Consider the following 25,637-nt stretch of genomic DNA (forward strand, 5'->3'; position numbering starts at 1 on the left):
CCCATAGAAGCAGTCCAAACTTAGGTTCCTCTGTATTCTTTTGTGTAAATTGAATGATGTATTGATTGGATTTTTGCTTCCTAAATTCAAGGGACGATGCAGCAAAATTCAGTGGATGATGCAGCAAGAGAAATAGCAACTTCTTTTCCTTTTCTGGTCTAGTCCTTGGTAAAAAGCTAATCTTTACTAACTTTTGAAAGAGATTTTTTTTTTAATTGAGGTAAAATTCTCATAAAATGAAACATAAACCATTTTAAAGTGTACAATTCAGTGAGATTTAGTGGCTTCACAGTGTTATGCAACCATCACTTCTATCCAGTTCCAGGACAGTCTTATCACATCAAAAGGAAACAGCATACCCATTAAGCAGTCACTCCTCATCCCTCTTTCCCCAGCTCCTGGCAACCACTAATCTGTCTTTCTCTGTGGATTTTCCTATTCTGGATGTTTTGTGTAAATGGAATCATATAGTTTGTGATCTTTGTATCTGGCATCTTTAGTTAGCATAATGTTCATACCTATTGTTCATCCATATTTTAACACGAGTCAGTACTTCATTCCTTTTCATGGCTGAATAATATTCCATGTATGGATAGACCACATTTTGTTTATCCATTCATCAGCTGATGGACATTTGGTCATTTCCACCTTTTGGCTGTTGTGAATAGTGCTGCTAACAAACATTCGTGGACAAGTTTCTGTTTTAGTACTTGTTTTCAGTTCTTTTGAGTATATACGTAGGAGTGGAATTAATGGGTCACATCATAATTCTATGTTTATCCTTTTGAAGAACCACTGAACTGTTTCCCTCAGCTACTGTACCATTTTACACTCCTACCAGCAGTGTCCTGAGGCTCCAGTTTCTCCACATCCTCACCAACACTTGTTATTTTCCATTTTCTTTTTTAAAAAATTGTGGCCAAACTAGTTTGTCATTGTAGTTTTGGTTTGCATTTCCCTAACGATGCTGAACATTTTGTCCTGTGCTTTTTGACTGTTTGTATACTTTCTCTGGATAAATATCTCTGGAAGTCCTTTGCTCATTTTAATATTGAATTGTCTTTTTATTGTTGAGTTGTTAGGAGTTCTTTATATATTCTGAATCTGGACCCTTATTAAAACTATGATTTATAAATATTTTCTTCTATTCTTTGGTTTGTCTTTTCAGTCTCTTGATATGGACATTTGATGTTCAAGAAGTTTCAGGTTTTTTGCTCCTTTGTTTTTAAAGATTTTATTTTTAGCTAATCTCTACCCCCAACATAGGGCTCAAACTCACAACCCCGAGATTGAGTCTCATGCTCCACTGACTGAGCCAGCCGGACACCCGCAAGAGGTTTTAGTTTTGATGAAGTCCAACTTGCCTATTTTTTCTTTTGTTGTTTGTACTACTGGTATCATATCTAACCTTAGTAGCTCTTTTATTTTTCTTCCTATATACACCTCTCACTTTCCAGTGTTCTTTGTCTATTGCTAACATTTTTGGGAATTTACTATGTGTCAAGTAGTGTGCTAAGTACATTGTATTACATACATTGTCCTGTTTAATTCTCAAACAATCCTGAATGATGAGTATTATTATTAACATTATTTTATTGAATTTTTACAATGACTATGGGACGGATAGTATTGTGTTCACTTTACAAATAAAGAAATGATACTAGAGGTTAACCAGCCTCTCATAGATGGCAGAGTTGGGATTTGAACCTGGACTTGAACCTTGCTGGTCTGATTTTTCTACCCATGTTCTTAACCACTTCACATACTGATTTTTGGACCAAAATAGCAAAAGCCTAAAGTCCTTTCACTGTAGGGAAGGAAAAATTGTTCTTCTACCCCTCAAGGTCTTCCAGCTGAACTAACAATTACATTTACATGAGACGGGTTAACAGGAGAAAAAACCCAACGTTTTATTACGTGTGCCTGGAGGCCCAATGTTGAAACTGAGACCCAAAGAGATGACCAAGGCAAGCAGTTTTTATACTTTTTGGGAAGAGAGACAATACATTTATGAGGAATTGCTAGATAAAGAAAACATATTTGGGAGCTTTAACAAGTAAGGAATTCTAAGCAGAATTTGGGCTGAGATAGTAAAAATTAACAGGTTTGTTTCTATAGCTTTCTTGGCTCTAAAGTTCTTATCTCTGGTGATAAGGATATCTTTTTATTTCTTAGTACAGGGAGGGTACCTTTCATATGACAGATTTGTTTCCTGCTTTCAGAGGGACAGAGGAGGGTCTGAGTGTCCTTGTACCAGCTGTTTCTTCTGTAACTTTTATTTAAAATAATATGCCAAAGTGGAACATTTTGGGGCAGGCTGCCCTTGGCCCCTACACCACTGTGGTGTTTTCCTAGGTTTGTGATGCAGAGTAGTAACTACTTTGTTCCCGGTCAGAATTCGTACACTTATGATGCCCTTTCCACATTACCCCCCCCCATTTTGGCTGTCCCCAAAGGAAACCACAAAGCAATCTGAATCCACTAAATCACTGAGGCACAAGGATTGATAGCCTTTTAATTCTTATACAAGGGTTTGCATTTTTACAGAGGATGTGGTATTAACTGAAAAGAATCATTAGCTGGAAAGGCTTTCAGTTAACCAAGCAAAGTGAAAAAGTCAGGCAGAAGATAGTTTTGGGTTGTGGTGCCAGCAGAAGCTAGAAGGCCTTGCCAGGAAGGTGGCCCATGGGGTTAGCTGCCTGAAGTGGATTCTGCTTTTTCAGTTCCTCCTTCTTCTCTGTCCTGAACCTAGGTGCTTTGAATGTCGTTTTGGTTTGGTTTTTCTGTTTGTTAGTTTTTTAAGTGATAAACTGTACCTATCTGCAGTATCTGGTTGGGTCAAGAGAAGGGGAAGGGGGTGGTGAGAGAGGGCCGCTCAGTAGGGAACCTGGTGGGCAAACTTGAGTAGGAAAAGGGGCATCACTATGAGGATAGCACATTTGGAAGCTGGGCATTTTCTTTCTCTAGTAATGTACCGTGCTTGAAAAAAGATGTGTACTTTCCCAAACCATGGGGTTGTGGGAAATGCCCACACTATCTGGATTTATGCATAATCTGATTATTTTTCCTGTAAAATTATTTTTTTATCAAAATATGATTAGAAGAATAAGTGACAGTTATCTTATTTTGTATCCCTTTCACTGCCTCTCTTGAATAAAAATGCAGGAAGTTGCTGCTGTTTTATTAACTTGGAGCCTGCATGCTTCTCTTTGTTCTTTGTTAAATATGAGCTGGCATGTGTTCGACTACGTTAGCATTTGCTCTTTGGGACTTCAGTGGTTTCTAAATTCAGCACTGCTAAGCCGCTTCCCTGTTTGCTTGAATCAATTGAGGCTGCTATTTTTAGCAACAAAAGGGAATTGAAATAGCAATTTTTTTTTCATGTAATAGATCCCCAGGAGGAATACTGATGCGAGCTTTCTATCATTGTCTCTTCTCCCCATCCCCCAAAACCACTCAGGAAAGGCGGCTGTCATGGTTTGCGGCAGTATTAATCTTTAATCAATCGAGTGTTTTCTGCATTCAGGTGTTCAGGGAGGAAAAAAAAAAAAGGGTCAGGAGAAGGAACCTGCCTAGAATAACTAAGCTCTTATGCATGGTCTCTGCAGTCAGAATTTGGTGGGTAGTGGCAGGGAATAGTCAGAAGAGCTAAAAATAGCATATTTGCTTCCAGTGTTCCTCTAGTCTATTTTTGATGTTTGATTTTGATAAGGTTGATTGGGTGCTTACTAAAAATATCTGTTCTTAGCAAGTTGAGGACAAAAAGAGTAGAATATTTTTAACCTACACAAACTAAAGTATTTTTGTTGACTGTATAAAATCTGGAAGCTGAGCCCTGGTCAGTTGCCAGTATTTTATGTAATCTATAACAAGCTAGACACTTCTGGATGCCAAGTTGGGATATTCTTTATAGTTGTCAGTTTCCATCTTCACAAAGGCTTGCAAATTTGGGTTCTGCTGTTATATTTATATATGAAGACAGAGGCCTTTTTTTAAACCTCCCTTTTCTCCTTCCCTTTATTCACTTCCTCTACCTCATTTCTGCCCCTGGCCATCTTACCTACTCTCACAGCCAAGAGGGGTAGGGGTGGTACCTGTGGCTTTTTTCTATGTATTGTTGAAAATTACCTTCACTTACCTACTTCATAGCAAAATGGAATCTGAGAATACTCAGTGTTAATGGAGGAAGCAGATCTTACTGACAAGCAGATCTTAATGACAAGAACAACAAACTGTCCCTACTTTGCTTTCCTAAGGCAAAATGGTTCATCCCCCCTTCCCCTTAATCCTGCTTTGGATTTGTTCACTTCGTATCCACCCTGGCGCATTATGAATGAAGTAGTTCTCTCTAACATTGAAAACCATCTCTTTTCAAAGACAGCCTCAGATTCATCTACAGAAAATATGTCTCTACAGATTCATCATAAAGTTAAACTTCTCTCTGTTAAATTTCTTAAATTTCATTTTAGATCGCTACCTCTTGATGTTGAGGGGGCTGAGGGATATATGGGGTTGTGTATGGTAGGTGATTAGACATTATTACTAAAAAAAAAAAAAGTTGACAAAACAGTGGGTAGTATCCTAAGAGTCTAGTTTTCCATTCATAATCTTTTTTCATTCATTTACTCATTCATTCATCCAGCAAAACCTCATTAATCATCTACTTTTTGCCAGGCACTGTGCTAGCAGTTAGACTGTGGTGACCCAGACAGACCCTTATATAAACCTTTGTGATGAATGTCATGAAGGGAGGTGAAGTATGGAGTACTGTGGGGGCAGAGAGCTAGGAGATTCCGTTAGTCTAGAGCTCAAGGAAGGCTTAATGGGAGAGGAGATGTTCAGGTGAAGACCTCAAGGATGGGACAGAGACACTGGTTGGAGTGAAATTGGGACTAGAGCAAAACTTTTGTAAAGAGAGAACTTGTTACCTTATAGGAACTGGAAAAATTTCAGCATGACCAGGGAAGTGAGTGGTAAGAGGAAAGTGATGGGTATAAGATAAGCTCATGGAAGACCTCGTGAAGAATAGGGGCAGTGGGAAGCCATTGACTAGTTTTAGGCAGGGAAGTGGTATCAGATTTGCCCTTTGGAGGGATCACTTTGGCTGCAGTGAACTGGAGAGGAATAGGTATGGGAGTAGGCAAATGATTTAGTAGGCTGTTCGAGTAGTTATTGTGGGAGATGAGTGATGGTAGCCCCAGGTGGTGGCAACCGGGAGAAGTGAATGGATTTGTGTTTCAGGTTTTATATAATTGGCAGTAGGGAAACACTGTCACTTCTTGACAGAAGAATGAGATCATAAAAATGGTGCTTGAGAAAGATAATTCTTAACTACGTAGAGCATGAACTAAAGTGAGGAGGACTGAAAGGTTCGTTGGACAAGTCTGTGTGTGTTGGGATGATAGCTTAGGTTGGGGTGATAGCTATTATGAGAATTAACTGGATGATATGAATGAGGTACCTTGAGCAAATATTCTTGTAATCATGTGAATCATAAATATTTTGTTTTAATAATTGACTTTATTGACAGCTTACTCTTGCTTTTCTGGGCCTATAATCATGACTTTAACAGGATAGAAGTTTATTTTTCACCCAGTTTAAAGAATACTAGAATTTCTGTATATGTTTGATTCTCTGGGGTAAGCAGTAAAAAAGGAAATGATTAATTTAAAAAAAAGTGGCATGGTAATTCCATGGAGTCCTCAGGAACCTTGATTCCTATGAGTATACACCTTCATCTTAGCCTGTGGCTTCTACCCTCAAGGTTACTTGTGGTTCAAGACTGCCAGACTTATTGCCATCACTTCTGAATTGGGTAGATGAAGGTCAAAAAGGGGCCTCTCCCTGCTGAGTCTGCTTCCTGTGAGCAGCCATTCTCAGAGCCCCTCATATTACTGCTTGCATCTTATTTCCAGAATCTAATCACATGGCCACACCTGGCTGCTGGGGTTTGGGAAATAGAGTCTATATTCCAGGCCACAGTTGCTGGAAAGAAGGAAGGGAAGACAGTTGCCAACTGGGCTCTGGCCCAGATGTGCATATAACATGAGAAGGAGGAGTCCCTGGGGGTATTTCTGTACTTGGTACCTTATTTCATTGTGGCTGAGTGCTTAATTTTTTCATTGTAAGAAACCAACAACAACAAAAAAACAAGCAGTACTTCTAATATGAATGATTTGGGAGCTAGTCTTGGTTTCATTGGTTCTCATTGCAAGGTGGTAGACATTTCAGGGTTAGATCAAATATTTTCAAAAAAATGATCTTGGGTACTGCATTGGTGAGTTTTAAAAATGTTAATGGTTAAATATATATATACATATTTTACACTAATATTCTATTTATAGTAATTAAAACTGGTGATCTTTTATAATAAAATAATTCAATAAATAGTAATCAAGTTTTCTATTGAATTTTGTTTTTAAGAACTCTGTTTTAAGAAAATGTTAAGTGCTCTTGGGAAGCAGGGGGTTAAGCAGTGCTACACTGATTTTTGGGAAACTGGAATAGATAAAGAGTCTACTGGCTCAGTTTATACCATCTTTCTATTCGTGGTAGGAAAGGACTTCTTTGTCAGAAAGGCAGGATATGCACATGGGTAAAAAATACCAACAGTAAGAAGGATAAAAAATAATAATCTATTTCATGTCTTTTCCCAGTGCCCCAGAAGCAACACTAAAAGACTTTTGATTTAAGTTATGATATGCTTTGATTAGCTTCCTAAAATTAATAATGATGAGTTGACTCCCCAGATAATATGGTATCATCTTAATAGAGAGAATCACACTATTATTTTATAAAAATAAAAAATTAATGAACTTGATTAGGAGATTTTTCTGTCCAACTACCAGTTGTTATCTCTGCTACCACTTTGAACATATGTAGCTTTAAAGCGGAGAATGGATCTTTAAAAGCAAAAGCAGCAGGACAATCCTTGTCTCCATTGTCCGTCTTAAATAAATTAATTAAAATTAGTTTTTTGCATCAAGTGAAACTTTTATGATTAACTGAAGTTTGACAGATGACTTCGTCGTGTTTTTACGTTATTGCAAACACTTACCTACCGTATGACCTAGAGAACTAAAGAATTTGTCATTTCCCTTTTTTTTGTTTTTTAAGATTTTATTTATTTGACAGAGAGAAAGAGACAGCGAGAGAAGGAACACAAGCGGGGGAGTGGGAGAGGGAGAAGGAGGCTTCCCGGCGAGCAGGGAGCCTGATGTGGGGCTCGATCCCAGGACCCTGAGCCGAAGGCAGATGCTTAACGACTGAGCCACCCAGGCACCCCTTGTCATTGCCTTTGATGGAGAAGCATTAGTTGATCCCCCATTGCCTGGCCATTGTGTAGGTGACTGATTATTGTAGAACTACAGTGGTGGTTACAGAGATGACAAAGGGAGCCTCTGAGTTTCCAATTTTATTTTTTATTTCTTAGATGTGCACATAAAAGTAATTTTTATACTTTCCTGTTTTCTTAGGAAAAAAATGTACTTGTGAGGTAATATTTGGCTCATATATAACTATGCAATGCTGGATTTGATTTTGAGAATTAGAATATAAAAAAATGATATATTTTTTTAAAGACTTATTCATCTTAGAGAGAAGAGTGCACCGAGCACATGCTGGGGGGGGAGGGGCAGAGGGAGAGGGAGAGAAGCAGACTCCCCACTGAGTGTAGAACCCTACATGGGGCTTGATCCCAGGACCCTGAGACTGTGACCTGAGCTAAAATCAAGAGCTTGGATGCTCAACTGACTGAGCCACCCAGGTGCCCCTAGAAAAATGATATTTTTATCTATCTAAAAAGATCAGGCTAGGGCGCCTGGGTGGCTCAGTTGGTTAAGCGACTGCCTTCGGCTCAGGTCATGATCCTGGAGTCCCTGGATCGAGTCCCGCATTGGGCTCCCTGCTCGGCAGGGAGTCTGCTTTGCCCTCTGACCCTATCCCCTCTCATGTGTTCTCTCTCATTCTCTCTCTCTCAAATAAATAAATAAAATCTTTAAAAAAAAAAAAAGATCAGGCTAAATTTTTAATATTTATATCTGTTGAAAGTCATATTGTTTCTGCTTAATATTTAAAGTCCTAACCGTGGAATGGGTGATTTATAGAACACCTAATATCCAGAATGGATCTTACACATTGTTGTAGGCTCCAGAGTTGTGCACATAATAGTTTCTAAAAACTGTTAATTTGATTTAAATTTGATAGTTAATACTAGGAGATGATAGGAAAAAAATGTTCCTGCTGGGAGTATAAAGTCAATTTTTTTTGAGAATTGTGTTTAGTATCTCATTCTCAACTAAAGTTAGTCTACTTTAGTATAATATGTTTCAGAGGAAACTTGGGGAACTTCCCAGTTTTAAAATGACCAAATAACTGCATTTCTAGCCTTTTATTTTTTGGAAATCCTCTCTAAAAATTAGGAGAATGAGAAACAGAAAGCTCCAGTTTGATGAGACTAGGGAACTGCTGAAATCCCTCATTCCCCAGTAACAGCAAATGTAGGTGGAAGAGTGGTACCTGCTTTCACAGAGCAGACACCAGAGTGCTCACAGACAATCCACCATTAGAAAGCACAAAGATTTGCTTTTGGATCCCAGAAAAGCACAACTAGAAGTGTCAGGTACTTCAAAAGACAAGGGTAGGGAAGGCCACTGAGCCAGATGTGCTTGAGACTCAGGGAAATTGGGCACAGAAGAAGGCAGAGGTGAGACACCCAGCTGAGAGCAGGGGTTGAATAAAAAGTCTACAAACTAATAGCTGTTCACCTACCCAGCAGCCAGAAGATTGAAATTGAGAAATGCTTCTTAAGAAATACTCAAGGGTCTCAAAGAAAAGATCCTTTTGTGGAATCTCTAATAAAAAAGCTGGTTTACTCACTGATTACCCTAGAGCAAGGCTCACAATGTAATCACCCCACATATGCACACTAGTTGCCATATTAATGCTTCCAAGATGAGACAGACCAAAGTAGTCAAAAGGAATGTAGAGGAAATAGAATATAAGAAGAAAATGTAAATATGGTTGACCCTTGAACAATGTGGGGATTAGGGGCCCTGTGCTGTCGAAAGCCTGTGTATAACTTTTGACTCCCTGAAAACTTAACTACAAATAACCTACTGCTGACTGGAACCCTACTAACAGCAGTTGGTTAACATATATTTATATTTTATGGATTAGCTGACTGTATTCTTACACCCAGAGAAAAGAAAAGCTTATTAAGAAAATCATAAGGAAAAGAAAATACATTTACAGTACTGTATTGTATTTATAAAATCTGTGTATAAGTGGACCCATGCAGTTCAAGCCCCTGTTGTTCAACGGCCAACTGTATATAAATAAAGTCTAATTAATATCCTCAGAGATAAGAGAAGATAATAGGTCTATAATAAGAACAAGATGTTCCTTTAAAAAAAAGGGGGGCAAGAGCAATCAGAATAAAGGAGAGCTCTTCAAAATTAAAAATTTGACAACCTAAAATTTAAAAGTCAATAGAAAGTTTGGAAGATAAAGTTGAAATTTCCAGGAAAGTAGAACAAAAAGAAAAGTATGATTAATAGAGAAACTGTTATATCTAAATTCTGATTAATAAGAATTGCAGAAAGAAAAAAGTGTGGGGAAGAAATTTTCAATGAATCAATATAAGAAAACTGCCAGAATTGAAGATCATGGATTTTAAGGCCCATCAGGGCCTAGCACCAATGAATGGGAAAACACCCACTGAAAGGTATATTATCGTGACCGAGTGCTGAAGATTAAATGATAATCCTAAAAGCTCCAGTGACAAAAAAGCAGGTCACTTATAAAATGGTCTGAACTCAGAATGGTGAAACACTTTTTGAGCAGTATTGGTGCTGGAAGACAATGGAGAGTTGTCTTCAATTTTTTTTTTGTTGTTGTTAAAAATGATTTCCTGCAATGAATCATGGAACACTACATCAAAAACTAATGATGTAATGTATGGTGATTAACATAATAAAAAAAAAGAAAAAAATGATTTCCTGCTTAGAATTTTATACCCAGTTAAAATATTATGTACGAGGTTAGAATATAGACATTGTAAAAAAAAGACATACACAATCAAAAAGTTTTCTCTTAAGTTGTCAAAAAAAGTTTCTCTTAAGCTGTCACATGAATTTAATAGGATATTCTGGATGTCATCATAGAACAGAAGAACATTCAGTAACAAGAAAATATGAAAAAGATACGGACTTTTGTTGATAATACAGTAGAACCCCCTCTTATCTGAGGTTTTGCTCTCTGCAGTTTCAGTTACCTGCAGTGAACTGTGATCCAGAAGCAGATGATCCTCCTTCTGACATCTTGTTAGAAGGTAAATAGTAGCCTATATCATAATGCCTACATCATTCATCTCAGTTCAGTTCATCATGTGGACATTTTATCTCACATCATCACAAGAAGAAGGCTGAGTATAGTACAATAAGGTTTTGCGTGAGAGACCATATTCACATAACTTTTATTATAGTACATTAGAATTGTTCTATTTTATTATTAATGTTGTTAATCTCTTACTATGCCTAACAAATTGAACTTTATCATAGGTATGTATGTCTAGGAAAAACCATAGTATATATAAGGTGTGGTACTATCCATAGTTTCAGGCATCGTTGGGGGTCTTGAAATGTATCCCCCATGGAAAAGAGGGGACTACTATAATCTACCAATATTTGTTCATGAATTGTGACAAACGTAAGATGTTAGCAGTAGGAAAAACTGACTTGAAATACAGAGATCCCCCTGTATTATCTTCACAGTTTTTGGTAAGTCTAAAAAACTGTTCTAAAATAAAAAGTTTATTTAAAAAATACGTTTACAAAAATGTGTCTTCATGCATCTATCCTTGGAAAGCTACTGGTGGATGTGCTCCCTAATAAGGAACTAGAATAAGATCTAGAAATAAGAGCTTCAACACAGGAGAGAGAGGCCAAGGGAATTCCCAAGGTTATGTTCTAGAACAACAGCTGTGCAGCAGAGTAGCCATTCCAAGGAGGAACAGGATAAAAGCTGGAGGGCTCTGGGAAAGTAATCTCTATGGAAAAACAAAGGAAAAAAATTCATGGGATTGGTTGTGTGGAAAATTGTACTGAGAGGCTGTTAGGGAATGGGAGATTTATTTTTATTTTATTTTATTTTTTTAAGATTTTATTTATTTGACAGAGACACAGCGAGAGAGGGAACACAAACAGGGGGAGTGTGAAAGGGAGAAGCAGGCTTCCTGCTGAGCACGGAGCCCGATGCAGGGCTCGATCCCAGGACCCCAGGATCATGACCTGAGCCGAAGACAGACGCTTAACGACTGAGCCACTCAGGAGCACCTGGGAGAAGATTTAAAAAGAAAACTATGCAAATGGAAGAAAAAGGCAATTTGAACCACAGGAAAAGAAAAATGTTGACCAAGAAAGGAAATGTAATTATACTATATTACTTGGTTCAGTAGTGAATAATATATTTACCTAGTCACAGTAATTGTTGTATAATAAAGAATTTGGCCTTCATCCCTGGTTTCTGGTGGGGAGAATCTAACTCCTTGGAATTTCCTGAATGATAGGATTGTCTTTATTATTCATGGCAGGCCCTGATACTTTATGCCAATGAGAGGACTCATGGTGGGACTCTGGATAGCTTCAAGATGGGGGCTGGTCACGCTGTAAAAACCAACCATGTGATTAGAAGATTGAAGGTCTGAGCCATGTGATAGCAGCTCAACCTTCCAACCTCTGGGAGGGAAGGGGGGTTGGAGGTTGAGTTCAGTGACATGGTCAGTGATGCAGTCAACCATGCCTTTGTAATGAAGCCCATTACAAATTCTGGACATTGAAGCTTGATGTGGCTTCCTAGTTGGTGAACACATTGATGTGCTGTGAGGGTGAAGTGCTCTGATTTAGAGAGGGCACGGAAGCTCTGCATTTAGGACCCTCCTAGACCTTGCCCCATGTGACTATTCATTTGGTTGGTCCTGATTTATAACCTTTATTTAAAAACTGTAATCACAAATCGTTAAGTTGTCCCAAGTCCTGTGACTTGTTTAGTGAATTGCTGAACCCGAGGAATTGTGGGAACCCTGAATTTTGTAGTCAGTCAGACTGTGGGTGCCTGTCGGGATCTCTGAACTTGCAACTGATACCCGAAGTGTGGGCAGTTTTGCTGGGGCCCATGTCCTATGGTTAGTGTCAGAATTGAGTTGCATTATTTTAATAATGTACACACTGAGTATTGACAGAGTCTTGTGATATAATTTCATTGGAAGGAGGTGGAAGATAAAGAGGAGTGGGTGTTCCATCAATTATAATAAGTAATAAAAATTGATGAAGCAGGAGATAATAGTGTGAGCACAGGATTTAGAACAAGGATGAAAATATAAGAGGGGGTGCGCCTGCATGACTTTGTCGGTTGAGCATCTAATTCTTGGTTTCAGCTCGGGTCATGATCTCAGGGTTGAGAGATCAAGCCCCTTGTTGGGCTCAGAGCTGAGCATGGAGCCTGTTTAAGATTCTCTCTCCCTCTCCCTTTGCCCCTCCTCCCCAGTGCGCACTCACTCTCTCTCCCAACCCCCAAAACTGTAAAAAACACAAAGATCAGTTTTGCAACCTCTAATGAAATTCTGTATCTCAGTGGTGATCAGTGCCTGCTAATAAAACAAGAAAGAAAGATAACCAGACATGAGCCTCCTGATGTAAATATGCATTATCACTTTTGAAGTATTCTTACCAAAAAAATCAAACTTGAATTTGATCAAGCATTGATAGGTAACCACTAGGGGACAGAAGAACATGTTACATGACATCAGGGGAATGTAATCAGCAAATGCCAGGCTGGGAAAGTAATAGGACCCAATATCTTCAACAACTAGTAGGGAAGTTGGGGGTGGGGGGAGGGAGGGAGAAGGAGTAAAGGGGAGGAGAGAGAGATGGAGGTTGAATAAATAGATATAGAAGGGTAGATGGATAGACAGACCTATAGATTAAAAGATTTAATAGACATTAACCAATTTTAAGTATGGAAGTTATTTAATCCTGATTTGACCAAATTACTAGAAGTTTTCTGAAACACTTGTGAAAATTTACATACTGATTAGATAATTGATGTTTGATTTGGTATTAGATAATTAGGATTTATGATTTCCAGTTTAGGAATCAGGATAATGGTATTGTGGTTATTTTAAATAACATATACTGAAATTCTTATGAAGTCATATGATGTTATTGATTTACTTAAATAATCTGAGATGGGAGGAAGTGGGTAGAGGTGTAGTTGAAGCAAGATTAGTTAAAATCAAGTTGATAGTCTTCGAAGCTGGGTCATGGGTACATTTGGGTTTGTTATACTGTTTTTATTTTTTGATATGTTTGCCCTTTTGTAATTTGAAAAAGTGTTTTTAGGACAAATACAAGAAAATCCTACTTTACTCCATAACTTGTTTTCCATAATTTGTAAATGGTTTGGAAAATCTCATAGAGAAGTTTGAGGCACATCCCTAACAATTTGGAGGAGATGGCTATGCTCTGAATTTGTAACAAGCATCATTATAGTATTTCAGAGATAAGATACCATGATGAAGCCTGACCCATTATAATTTTCAAATGTTTCTGCTACATAAGGTTTTTGAGGGGGGCCTGGGTGGCTCAGTTGGTTAAGTGTCTGCTTTGGCTCCGGTCATGATCCCAGGGTCCTGGGATCAAGCGCTGCTTCAGGTTCTCCACTTAGTGGCAAGTCTGCTTCTCCCTCTCCCTCTGTGCTCTCTCTCGCTCTCTCTCTCTCAAATAAATAAGTAAAATCTTTTTTTATTTTTTTTAAGATCTTACTTACTTATTTGACAGAGCAAGAGAGCACTAGCAGGGGGAACAGTAGAGGGAGAGGGAGAGGCAGGCTCCCCACCAAGCAGGGAGCCCAATGCAGGACTCGATCTCAGGACTCTGGGATCATGACCTGAGCCGAAGGCAGACTTTTAACCATCTGAGCCAACCAGGCGCCCCCAAATAAATAAATAAAATCTTAAAAAAAAAAAAAAAAAAGGGTTTTTGAGCTTGTAAGAGAAATGCACTTTCCCATAGAAGAAATCAATCTTACTCAATTTTTTTATTGCCCATAATTTTGAAAAATTAAGTTTATTAGGGTATAACAGATATATACTTAAATATGCATTTTTAAAGTGAATTCTTACATACTTATGCACCCAAATCAAGATACAGGATATACATCCTCTACCCTGGAGGTCCCTTAATGTTCCTTCCTTGTCATTTACCCTCTCACCCACAGGTAATCAATATTCCGATTTCTGTCATCGTAGATTAGTTTTACCCTTTTTTTTTTTGGCCTTCATGGATGGAATCATAACAACTTGTATGCTTTTGTGTCAGGCTTTTTTCACTCAGCATAATGTCTGGGAGATTTGTCCATGTTTTGAATATATTGGTAGTTCTTTTTTATTGCTATTTAGTATTCCATTATATGAACATACCTCTGTTTACTTATTCTCTTGTAGATCAATGTTTGGGCATGTTTACCTATTACACATAAATAAAGCTACCATGAACATTCTTTTGATAGACATGATGTGTTCATATCTCTTGGGAATTGCTAGGTCACAGGGTAGGCATATGTTTAGTTCTGGACATAATGCCAAATAGCTTTTTTTCAAAATGATTGTATCAATTTACAGTGCCACCAGCAATGTATGAAAGTTCCAGTTGCTCCACAACCTTGTCAAGACTTGGTATTGCAGTCTTTTAAATTTTAGCCACTGTGGTGGGTATTCCATCTTAAATTTGAATCACTAGTGTTGCTTCATCTTTTACATCAAAGTATTACACAGGTCCTCTGGTGTATAACTGGTGGGTCCTAACTATGCTTGGTTCTTCATTGCAGCTCTTAACCTAAACTGTTTTTTTCTTTTCTCAGTTGTCACAGGTGGTACTGATGGAATTGGAAAATCATATGCAGAAGAGGTAGGTAATTTTCAAGATCTTTTTTTTTTTTTTGTATAAAAATAAAAGAACAAATACAGGATTATCTCTTATAGTTGCTTTGATTGTTGAAGTTAAAAACAAATACAGTGTTATATAGTACAATAAATATGCTTTATTTCTAATCAGAAACACCACGCTTGCTCAAAGACAATTTTAAAATAAATTTTTGTGCAAAAATGAGTATAAAACTTTCTATCCCAGTAAATTGGAATTGGGGAAAATGTAGCATAGTTTTATTTTATATTGTGTAATTATGGACAGTCCTTAGTTTTAAAGTCAGTTGTTTTGAACTATTTTCCAAAAGGTGGCTGTATTATTATGGAATAGTTTTATTTCCAGGCTAGTCCATGGCATCATTTTTTTAATAAGACTATAATTGACAAAAAGATATTGATGGACATGGGCAAAGGGCAACGTCATGAAAGCATAGGGACCATGTAGTTTGAGGGCCATTGTACAAAGCAGGAGCATTGGTAGTACTCTTTTAAGGCAAGCTTCCCTGCCCTCTGGTTCCGCTGAAACACCACAGCTTATGATACTGCCCAGTTGTGATGACAGTCTTGGCAGATCCACTGGATTTCTCAATCGTCATTTCCAACAGAGGATCTTTTTAAATCTTCCTTGGTTGCCAGTCGTTTAGTCTTTATGTATCCAGTCCAAAACAAAATATTTTTTAAAGCTGACTTTTAAATTATAGAAGTAATAGATACTTATGATTTTATTTCTTTATCTATGAAAGATTATTTTAGAGAAAGAGTGCGATCATGAATGGGAGGGGCAGAGGAAGAAAAAGAGACAAACTCAAGCAGACTCTGCATGCAGGGCTCAATCTCATGACCCTAAGATCACGACCTGAGCTGAAACCAAGTTAGACACTTAACCAGCTACGCCACCCAGATGCCCCAGTACTTATGATTTTAAAAACTAAAGCAGTGTAGATGGGTACCAAATGAAAATAGAAGTTTTACTCCTTCTGAGACCCTTTGACATTTATATACTAACTTGATTCAGAAAGATAGCCCTTTGGGGGAATCCTTTTGTAAAGTCTTCATTTTGGATTGCCCATTCATTATAACTTAGGTTTATTGGTTTTTTTAGTTGGGTTTACCATATTATCAGGTTTTCTTAAAATGAGAATATATCTGATTTCTGTTTTTAAATGAAATGTACAGGTGTGATTCAACTGCTTGGTGTTTTTTATTGTTTCAGTTAGCGAAACATGGAATGAAGGTTGTCCTTATCAGCAGATCACAGGATAAACTGAATCAAGTTTCCAGTGAAATAAGTAAGTTTTTCACACACCCTCTTCTTTCATATTTATGAAAGGAATACAGCTAATCTAAGCTGAATGTTTTCAAGTAGGTATCTAGCACTGACGTATTTATTTATAGTTCAGAAAGCTTCTTATGTTGTTAAAAGGGATGCTTTAAAATGGGTCATCATTTTTTTTTCAAATTAATATGGGACTGTTAAAATTTCCTTAAAATGTCTTTTCCCGACTCACTTAGTTGTTGTTAGGAGCCAGATTCTCTGATTATTTTATCATGTTCTACTTAAACACCTGAATTCCTTTTCTGTTGCTTTATTTCAGTATTCTTGCATTTTCTTTTCACTCTTTGACATCATTGCCTCTAAATGTAATCATATATAATTGAAGAAAAATACAGAAGGCAGTCTATCTACATACGAGAGGGAATCTTTTGAGCTTTCTTCTTAGGCAGCTATGCTTGAGACCTGAATTACTATATAGCAAAGATTCTTAACTCATGTCTAATTAACCAACCTGATGGATAAAGCAGTGCTGTCCATTTCCTTGGTAGAACACACTAACTGCTGTTCCCAGCGTGCTGACTCTTGGCGGCTGGTCAGGTTCTCAGTGTGACGCTTTTGTGCTTTTACCCCCCCAAGTCAACTTATTGTCTTTAAGAGTCAGCTATGTTTGTTCCCAAAGTTATGCTGAGTGCATTTATTATTTAATATTCCACACACTGATGCGGTATTTGTGTAAAAAGGGGGAGTTATTTCTACAAAAACGAATTTGAATGCTCTGAAAAAAGTGAGAAAAGCAAGTTCTTTCAGAAATTGGCTGTCAAATTAGCGGTGAACAAGACTAATGTAAAATAATTGGAAAAAATGATAAAAAGTAAGAAATTTGCTCTCCGATTGTTTTGCGTATGTTGAAATTTTTGCTGCACTTTAAAAGAACTAGATCTGCGATCATAAATGATGCATTATGGGCACGGGTGAGACAGGAAAGTCTGGAATACTGGTCAGCAGATCTAAACTCAAATGTAAGGCAGGGGTCCTACCCAGAGAACTGGTGAATGAATTACACTTATGTAAGGTTTAAATTAAATAAAATGGTTACAATGTGTATTTGTCATTTTCTAGGATTCCTGCTTTAACTTCTATGAGTAGCCAACTAATAAACTGCTCCAATTCTTTCAGAGGAGAGAGGATTTCTACTGTATTTTTTTTCAGCGTTATTGAGATATCTCAATTGATATATAACATTGTGTAAGCTGAAGGCATACCACATACTATATTTTATTATTAACATTACTACCTACTATTAACATTTATATGGTGCTTTATTATTTATTTATTCCCTCACATGTATTATCCTCTTTTATCTTTCAGACATCCTTGTGAGGTATATATTTTTGTTATTGTTTCTTTCCAGGCCGTAACTGGTTCTTCTGGACAGATTACATATAAATGCACTTAATCTTTATGTAAAAAACAGATCCTTATAGATACTAATATTAAGTATGCTAAATCTTTTTTTTTTTTTTTCTTAAACCCTGTTGCTGTCATAGATCTTTACATCTTTGGCATTTAAGGATTTTAACTTTCAAGTTTTGAATTATGTAAACACAACCCTGAAGGTCCAAGACATACAGTATTTTGCAGTTTGGCTAAGGTGGGAATTTGAATGAAACCATGGCACTAATGAGCCTGAGGCAGTTAATTTAGATAGTAGTTGAACTTCATATGTTTGCCTGGATCTTAACACTGTTTCTTTCTTAGTTACTTGTGCTCATGTGTATAATTAACTCTTATTCTGTGTATAACTGATATAATATATATATGTTGGGTTTGTGCATGTGTAGATAAAATTGGCTGTTAATGAAAGCATTTACTAGTTGCTGGAAGTAAAGGTTCATAGGTGAAAAATAGAACCTTTGATGAAATGGAATGTTGAATTTTGAAATGCTGTGATCTGAGCAAACCACCATCTTGATCCCAAGACAAATAAAAGCTACCTCATGACAGTCTTTTAGAAAGTGCTCCAGCCTGTACCAAAAATTGCTCAACAAGCCAGAAGTATACTTTAATGATATTTGAGAATTTATTCACTTGTGATAGGAGGTGACATGTGACTGTGGGCAGAGATGCCATTCTGGATAAAGACGGGATTCTGTTCAAACATTTTCATGAAGGGACAGATAGTGATGCACTGAATTGACCTTTATTATGTTTTCCTGGGCATCATATAAATTTAATGAGAAAGGTGGTATCAGCAGACCAGGTCATCAGTTCTAAGCTGAAGAAATACAAAGAGGAGATTATATACATCTGTACAGGTTTTCAGCTCAGACATAAATCATCTCTTTGGCAGGATAGTGTTTTCATGAACATATCTATTCCAGGAGAAGGAAGGACCAGAATTTAATGTTGACAGAGACAGACTAACTCTGTTTCTGCCTTCAGCACATCTTTATTAAATGCCTGTGCACCAGGTCCTGTCCTAGATAGTCCGCATACAGTGGTGAGCATGACAGAGGCACTCCTTGCTTTCATGGAACTTACACGCTAGTGGAGGAGACAGAGAAAAAAAACAGGTAGAAAAGCAAAAAACAAAACAAAGCAAATCAGACAAAGAAATAATTGCAGTTTGTAATAGTGCCATGAAAGAAACAAACAAGGAGAGAACATGGAGAAGTTCTCATTTTGTAGCAAGGTGGTGAATTTTATGACTGACAGGGTGTTAAAGGGCCAGACTAATAACCTCTTGCCCACATAATGGCACTCCAGTTAGCAGCTGGAGCCTTAGGTGATGAGAGTATCCACTGGGCCCTCTTAGGGGGTGTAGTGGTGGAGGCGTTGTGTGTGCAGGTTGCACATGATAAATCCACTCCAGCATTTCTAAATGAGCCTTTGAATCCCTGCCTCTGCATCATGCCAGGGAAGTTGTTTCCTCCCAAACTTACTAAATGGAGGGCCGTCATGGAGTCCAAGTTGCAGTCAGCCAACCAAGTTAACTAAATCTTAGAGCCCCTTCCAGTTGTATAAGCTAAATCTCTGGTAAGTGATTCATATTTTAAAAACTATCCCAGTCTGGTATTGTATTATGTTTTCCTTGGCCTAACACTCTTAGAATCATTCTCATACAGGTTTCCTAGGTATCTACCAATACAAATTAGCAAACTTTTGCAACTATTTTTGTGTGTCAGTTATTATCTTATGGATCTGACTTTATACTTGTTCCTCAAAGAATGCTGTGATCTTACCCTGTTATGAGTAGCAGTAAGGGATGGTCTCATTGGGTCTTGAGGAGAAGAGGAATTCTCTTGCAATTGCCCTTAGAGTTATCATGAGGTTATGCAGGTTCTTCAATCCAGGGAAAGCTAATCTCTTCTGACATAGGAGAGCAGGCTATTTCTCTTTGCACTGGCAAAGGAGGCTCAGAATAGCTCAGGGGTTCAAGATCCTTGGCATCAGTTGAGTCCACGCAGATACCCCATCCCAAGTCTCATTCAGTGTTTTCGCTTTCATACATGAGACATGGTGAGTCTGTGGAGTTCAGCTTACACATTGTAATTCTGTACCTGGCACAGTTAAATCTGATGTTAGCAAGGGGAGCCCTGTGGCTATAAAACATATAGAGGTTTTTACTAGGGCTGCCATAGAAGTTCTCTGTTCATAAATGGGAGCTGAAAGTTTAAAGACCCAAGCTTGTCATTTTCTTTCTGTAAATGCTCCAGTGTGTTCAGAAGAAGCCATGCCATACCACAATCTTTGTATTCATCATTTCTGCCCAACTCAAATGTGACAGCCACTTGGTCCCTTAAGGTACTTCTTCAGTGGATACTTTATTATAATCAGCAGCCAGCATTAATTTGATTAATGGTGATGCAACTGCATTATGGATCAAATCAAACCAATATCAAAGTCCTCTGAGGTCTGTTTTTGGGGATCCCACTCCTGATACCAATTTCTGTATCAGTCAGACTTGTGTCAAGAAACAGAAGTCAGGCAAGTTAGTTTAACTAGGCTAACTTGTCTTTTCTAATCCAGCTCTTACATTCACTCCAGGAGGTTAAACTCATCCCTCCTTCTTTCCTACGTGACTGAAAGAAGGAAAGAGGAAAGGAGGGGATTGAAAAAGAAACCACATGCCAACTGAGAAAAAACAAGGACTCTTCTGGGCTCCTGTCACCTTCTGACTCTCCACTGTCGTTATGTAAACTTGGGGATTCTGTTTCTTTAGAAGCAATTTCTTGTGAGTGTGGAGGACAACCTACTTATCAAAGTTCTCCAGGAAAATTTTTAAAGGATTATATATAATTAATAGGGAACTAAATGTTTTGCCAACAGTGGATAAGTGCCTTCTCGGGATCGACTGCTTTGATGAATTTTTGCTTCTTTGTAAGGATACCTGTCACCCATTGAATTAATACAAGCTGAGAGTCAACACATACATAATAAGCTTATTTTATTATCTTTGTTAGCCAGGACTATTAATATATTCAGTATTTTTGTCGATTTTGATTTGTCAAAGAGAAAAACTCCTAGATAATTTTTGAACTCTGAGCTAAGTTTTTACTTGCAAAAAGCACAGAGCAAAGACTAGCTTTTAGATCAACCTATTGGCTCACAGAATATAGAGATGGTGATATTTACAGTCCATATTTGTTCATGGCAGTTGGTAATTCTGATTGCATTCACTTTAATCGGCTTTGATTTAAAAAACACACATTTCTGTCTTTGATTAAAAAAAACAAGGGACATTTGGCTTAGTCACAAGAGCATCTGACTCTTGAGTCAGAGCCCCATGTTGGGTTGTAGAGATTACTTAAATAAATAAAAGAAAAACAGATAGGGTGTTTCTCTCTTTTTGTTAATTATCTCAGGGTGTAAAGCTCTGGGATGGCCCTGTAATTCCGTGATCTCTTGAAATGTAAAGCTTTTAGAAAGGTAAGCACTGGGTGTTATACGCAAACAATGAATCATGGAACACTACATCAAAAACTAATGATGTAATGTATGGTGATTAACATAACATAATAAAAAAAAGAAATGTAAATCTTATTGGTCTGTAGTCAACAGAGGAATAGGGTTAGGTTAAAAAAAAAAAATCAGTTTCACTTTTTCAAACGTTACCTCTGACAAATCTGTATAGTTAGATGTGGATTTGACCAAATAAGTTTGTTTCACAATTTTCTGATGCACTCTCAGTAGCATTAATGTGATGCCTTGTTATATTTAGCCTGTTTCATTTACATAAGGACAACGAGGTATTAGTGAACCTTTTTACTTTCATGTTTAATGAAACTAGAACCACATGATGTTAGGATCAGAGAGTTGACCTCATGCAGCCCCTAGAGTCTTATATGTTTTTCTGTCACTTCTGTAGTTACCAGAAATATTTTTATTGCCCCTACAGTTCACATATTCTAAGGTAAGGAACCACCAGGAACCAAAACCCAGCTGGCTTGCCTCTCCTGGTTTTGCCTGTGGTGCCTGTAATTACAGAGGTATCCTCATACTTCAAGATCTCCAAATTTGTCAATGTTTCCAGAAAGTGGCATTCTCTACTACCCATGAGACTGAGGTCCCACAAGCCACTGAGCAGGTGCCAGGACAGTTTCCGTGAAGCATTGTTTCTACATATTGGAGTGTAATTATTGTTCCTTACTAGTGGGCTTGTCATGCCTAATTAAATGAGATTTACCATTAAATGAAACATTTCTGGCATGGTCATGGTTACAAATTTGTTTTATCTAATTATATCCTGGTAGGTGGAAGGATAGATTCTTATTGAGCCTATGCAAATAATTACATTGCCATGTAAGGTGAAAGAACTCAGTAAGGACATGTATACCATCTGACTACCATTGCTGATTAGTTTTGCAGACAAGGCCAATCAATATGTGTTGTATTTTCTTTTTCTTTTTCTTTTTTTTAATATTATGTGTGGTATTTTCTATACATTTTCCATCTTTAAATTTACCTAAACAATTTAATAGTTTATGTTCCAGTTGCTATTGCTGCATAACAACTACCCCAAACTTATCAATGTGAAATAATAACCGTGTTAGGCACTCAGAAATTCTGCTGATCAGGAGTTTCGCCAGGACCTGGGAGGACAGTTCTTTTGCTTCTCATGGCATTACTGAGTTCCCTAACTGTGATACTCAGCTGGTAGAGAGGCTGGTTCAAAAGATTTAAGATGGCTTCTCTCACAGGGCTGGTGCCGTGGTTGGGAATGCCCGGAAAGCTGGACAGAGCTGGGACTGTTGGCCAGAGTGCCTCTGCATAGTCTCTAGCATGGCCAGATCAGGGTAGCTGGACTCCTCACAGGGTAACTGTCATCCCTCACAGTGAACGTTGCAAGACAACGAAGCATAAGCTGATGTCTTTTTGTGACCTACTCACAGAACTCACATAGCGTTACTTTTGCTGTATTCTATTCGTCAAAGCAGACATGAGCCTGCCGAGATCCAAGGTGAGAGGAATAGACTCCACATCTTGATGGAGGAGTGATGTGGTAACATTGGAAAAGAGTGTGTGGGAAGGGAGATATTTCTGGAAAATAAAATCTGGATCTGGAAAATACAGTCAGCCACAGTTTATAAGCTATATTAAGGTTTTTCAGGGAATATTTTTCTCGATTTCTGGGGGATCAGTTGGAGCAACATACCATTCAAAGAGTGCTTCATTCCGGTTTGCCCAAGGACAGCCAGCCACAAAGGGCTGGGGGAGTAAAAAATTAAGAAGAAAGAAAAACGTTTTCTCGAAACGACTGTTAAATTTCCTTCATTGATCTCATTCAGTTGCAAAATTAATTCTTCCATTGGATCTTGGGTCAAAAACATTAAAGAGTTCTATAGATACTGACTCAGTTTCCTGGTATAATCTGTCCCATAGTCGAGCTTGGTGGCAGTGTCAGGTTACATTGGGAAGGAAGTCTGACATGGGAGTTGATTGTTTGCAGCATCCGTGACGGTCAAGAGTACTGAAACAGGCCTCCATCTACTGAGGCTATTATTCTTTATGTGTTCTTCCTAAAGACTCAGTTTTCTGACGTCCAGCTTAAGGGCCTCCAGCTTTTGGCAAACATGAAGGAAAAGTAGGAACCACCTGTTAATAAGACTGATGATCTCTGGTTCACTTATTAGAGTAATTAACAGTGTCAGAACAGAATACCCTGTTTTGGTATAATATAGAGCTAATTAATGATTTCGTCAATGATTTTTCTCAGGTCATGAGCCTTATGGTGGACACTAAAGGCATTGATAAAGCTCCAGGTACTTCTATAAAGTGTTTTAAAATTGCCACCAATTAACCGTAATCTTAGATATCATTTTGTTCATAGTCGTGTGCCAGGCTGTGCACAGGAGCATGAATATGTTTCTGTCTGTCCTGAAAAGTATACACATGTTGAACGATATTCATTATTAGTCACACCTTGGCTCTGCCCATGTTATGGGCTTGATAAACAGAACAGCTCTCATAAGAGAGTTGAGCTAATTAAAATAGAGAATATACTACATATCTAGTTTTTTCCTAATAGCCTCTCTGCTGAGTAGTGCTACCTAGTGGCCATCTGGGAAATACCAATGATAGTTTGGGTATAACATTTGTCTTAATCAATTTTATTATTTTTATTATTTTTTTAAAGATTTTATTTATTTATTTGACACAGAGAGAGAGACAGCTAGAGAGGAAACACAAGCAGGGGGAGTGGGAGAGGGAGAAGCAGGCCTCCCGCAGAGCAGGGAGCCTGATGCGGGGCTTGATCCCAGGACCCTGAGATCATGACCTGAGCTGAAGGCAGACGCTTAACGACTGAGCCACCCAGGCGCCCCTTTATTATTTTTAACATTGTGGCCAAATTTGTGAAGGCAGTAGCATAAAGAGTTGCCAGGAGACTAGTGGTTATAGCAAAATATAAGCATAAGTCACAGGTGCCCAAGACAAGAAATGATGAGAGTCATGGTTTAAGTGACATTATATTACATATAAGTAATTCAAATAAAACTTAGCCTTAAGAGCTTGACACAGGACCAGAGCATGGGGACCCAGCTAGATGGGATGGCAGACGCAGGGGACCTTCCTAAAGGAAAGGATCAGAAACATTCACAAAGGAGACGAACCATGTTCACTGAGAAACAACTGGCAGATTTAGAATTCTTGTTCAGCAAGAACCCATACCCCGCTCCCAGCCTTCAGAAAGAAATGGCCTCGAAACTGGAGATACATCCCACCGTACTGCAGGTTTGGTTCAAGAACCACAGAGCAAAAGCCAAGAAAGCCAAACAACAGCAGTTAACTGGGGTGGAAATCAAGACCAGCTCTTCCAAGAGACACACGGATGCCGCTCCAGGAGCCCCCGATGGTGCCCACCCTGCTTCCCTAGTTTTATACAGACCACCCCATACCTTCCTTCCAACTCAGCATATGCTCCAATTTTAAGGCTCTCCCAGACCACTCTTTTGGCCACAAAATAGTCCATTTCGGCTGCTGCCGAGATCCTAACATCTACTCCCTATGTCCGGACCATTACGGAATCCCAAATTCTTTCCACAAGCTTCACTGCTAATTCTTTGGGTTCTTCATCTCCACCAAGAACTTAGTGAGCAAAGCCAGACACAAAAGGTCACCTACTGTAACGATTTGCAATGATTCCAGACGAGAGACAGAGTCGGGATCTATGCAACATGGAGGCATTTCAGAAACGGGCTTCGTGAAAACAAAAGAAGACCCACAAGTGCCTGTGGGGTGGAATTGAGTGGCAAGAGTCGCTCAACAAACTATTGCGATGGGCATGTTTCATGTTGTAATTCGGATGGTAGGAACCTGCATGTGTAAATTCATCCAAAGACACAGAACTGTAATATTGTATAACATACACCACAAAAAAACAATCACGTGACAGGACGAAGCGTCAGCTAATGCCACGGCAGTAACCATTTTGCAATATATAAATGTATCAAATCAACACATCATATACCTTACACTTGTATCTCAGCCAAGCTGGAGACAATTTTTAAATTATATCTCAATAAATACATACAATGAGACTAAAAAAAAAAAAAAAACTTAGCCTTAAGAAACAATAATTATTAGGAAATCCAGCCTTTTTAGAAACAAGAAACTTTTGTTAAAAAACGATTCAAGGGATGACAAAAGTCAATAGCAAAGCTTAAAAAGTTAACAGGCTGTTAGAAAGTGAGAGTGTTTTGGGGAGATAAAGAACCTTTGTTGGCCAGGCTGGATACTGAAGGTACAGAATAATTTTTTTACAGCTTTCTCATTACAAGAAGACTATATTATCAAAGATCAAGTTTCTTCTCAACAGCTGGTTTCAAACTATTTAATTCATAAGCTTTCTTTGTTGGTTTGAATATATTTTACACTTACTTA

The 25,637-nt window shown here is 38.1% G+C and overlaps 1 protein-coding gene across 1 annotated transcript in view; it reads left to right on the forward strand.

Annotated features, from left to right (window-relative positions):
• The window catches only part of HSD17B12 (hydroxysteroid 17-beta dehydrogenase 12), a 156,807-nt gene that overhangs the window by 43,347 nt on the left and 87,823 nt on the right, over positions 1-25,637 (forward strand). The window contains exons 2-3 of the mRNA XM_035012601.1: positions 14,917-14,963; positions 16,194-16,269. Of these exons, the coding sequence (XP_034868492.1) occupies positions 14,917-14,963; positions 16,194-16,269 (123 nt within the window). The remainder of the gene's footprint in view (positions 1-14,916; positions 14,964-16,193; positions 16,270-25,637) is intronic.

The sequence above is a fragment of the Mirounga leonina genome, unplaced genomic scaffold (genome assembly GCF_011800145.1).
Source record: "Mirounga leonina isolate KUSES-001 unplaced genomic scaffold, KU_Mleo_1.0 Mir_166, whole genome shotgun sequence".
NCBI classification, from domain to species: domain Eukaryota; kingdom Metazoa; phylum Chordata; class Mammalia; order Carnivora; family Phocidae; genus Mirounga; species Mirounga leonina.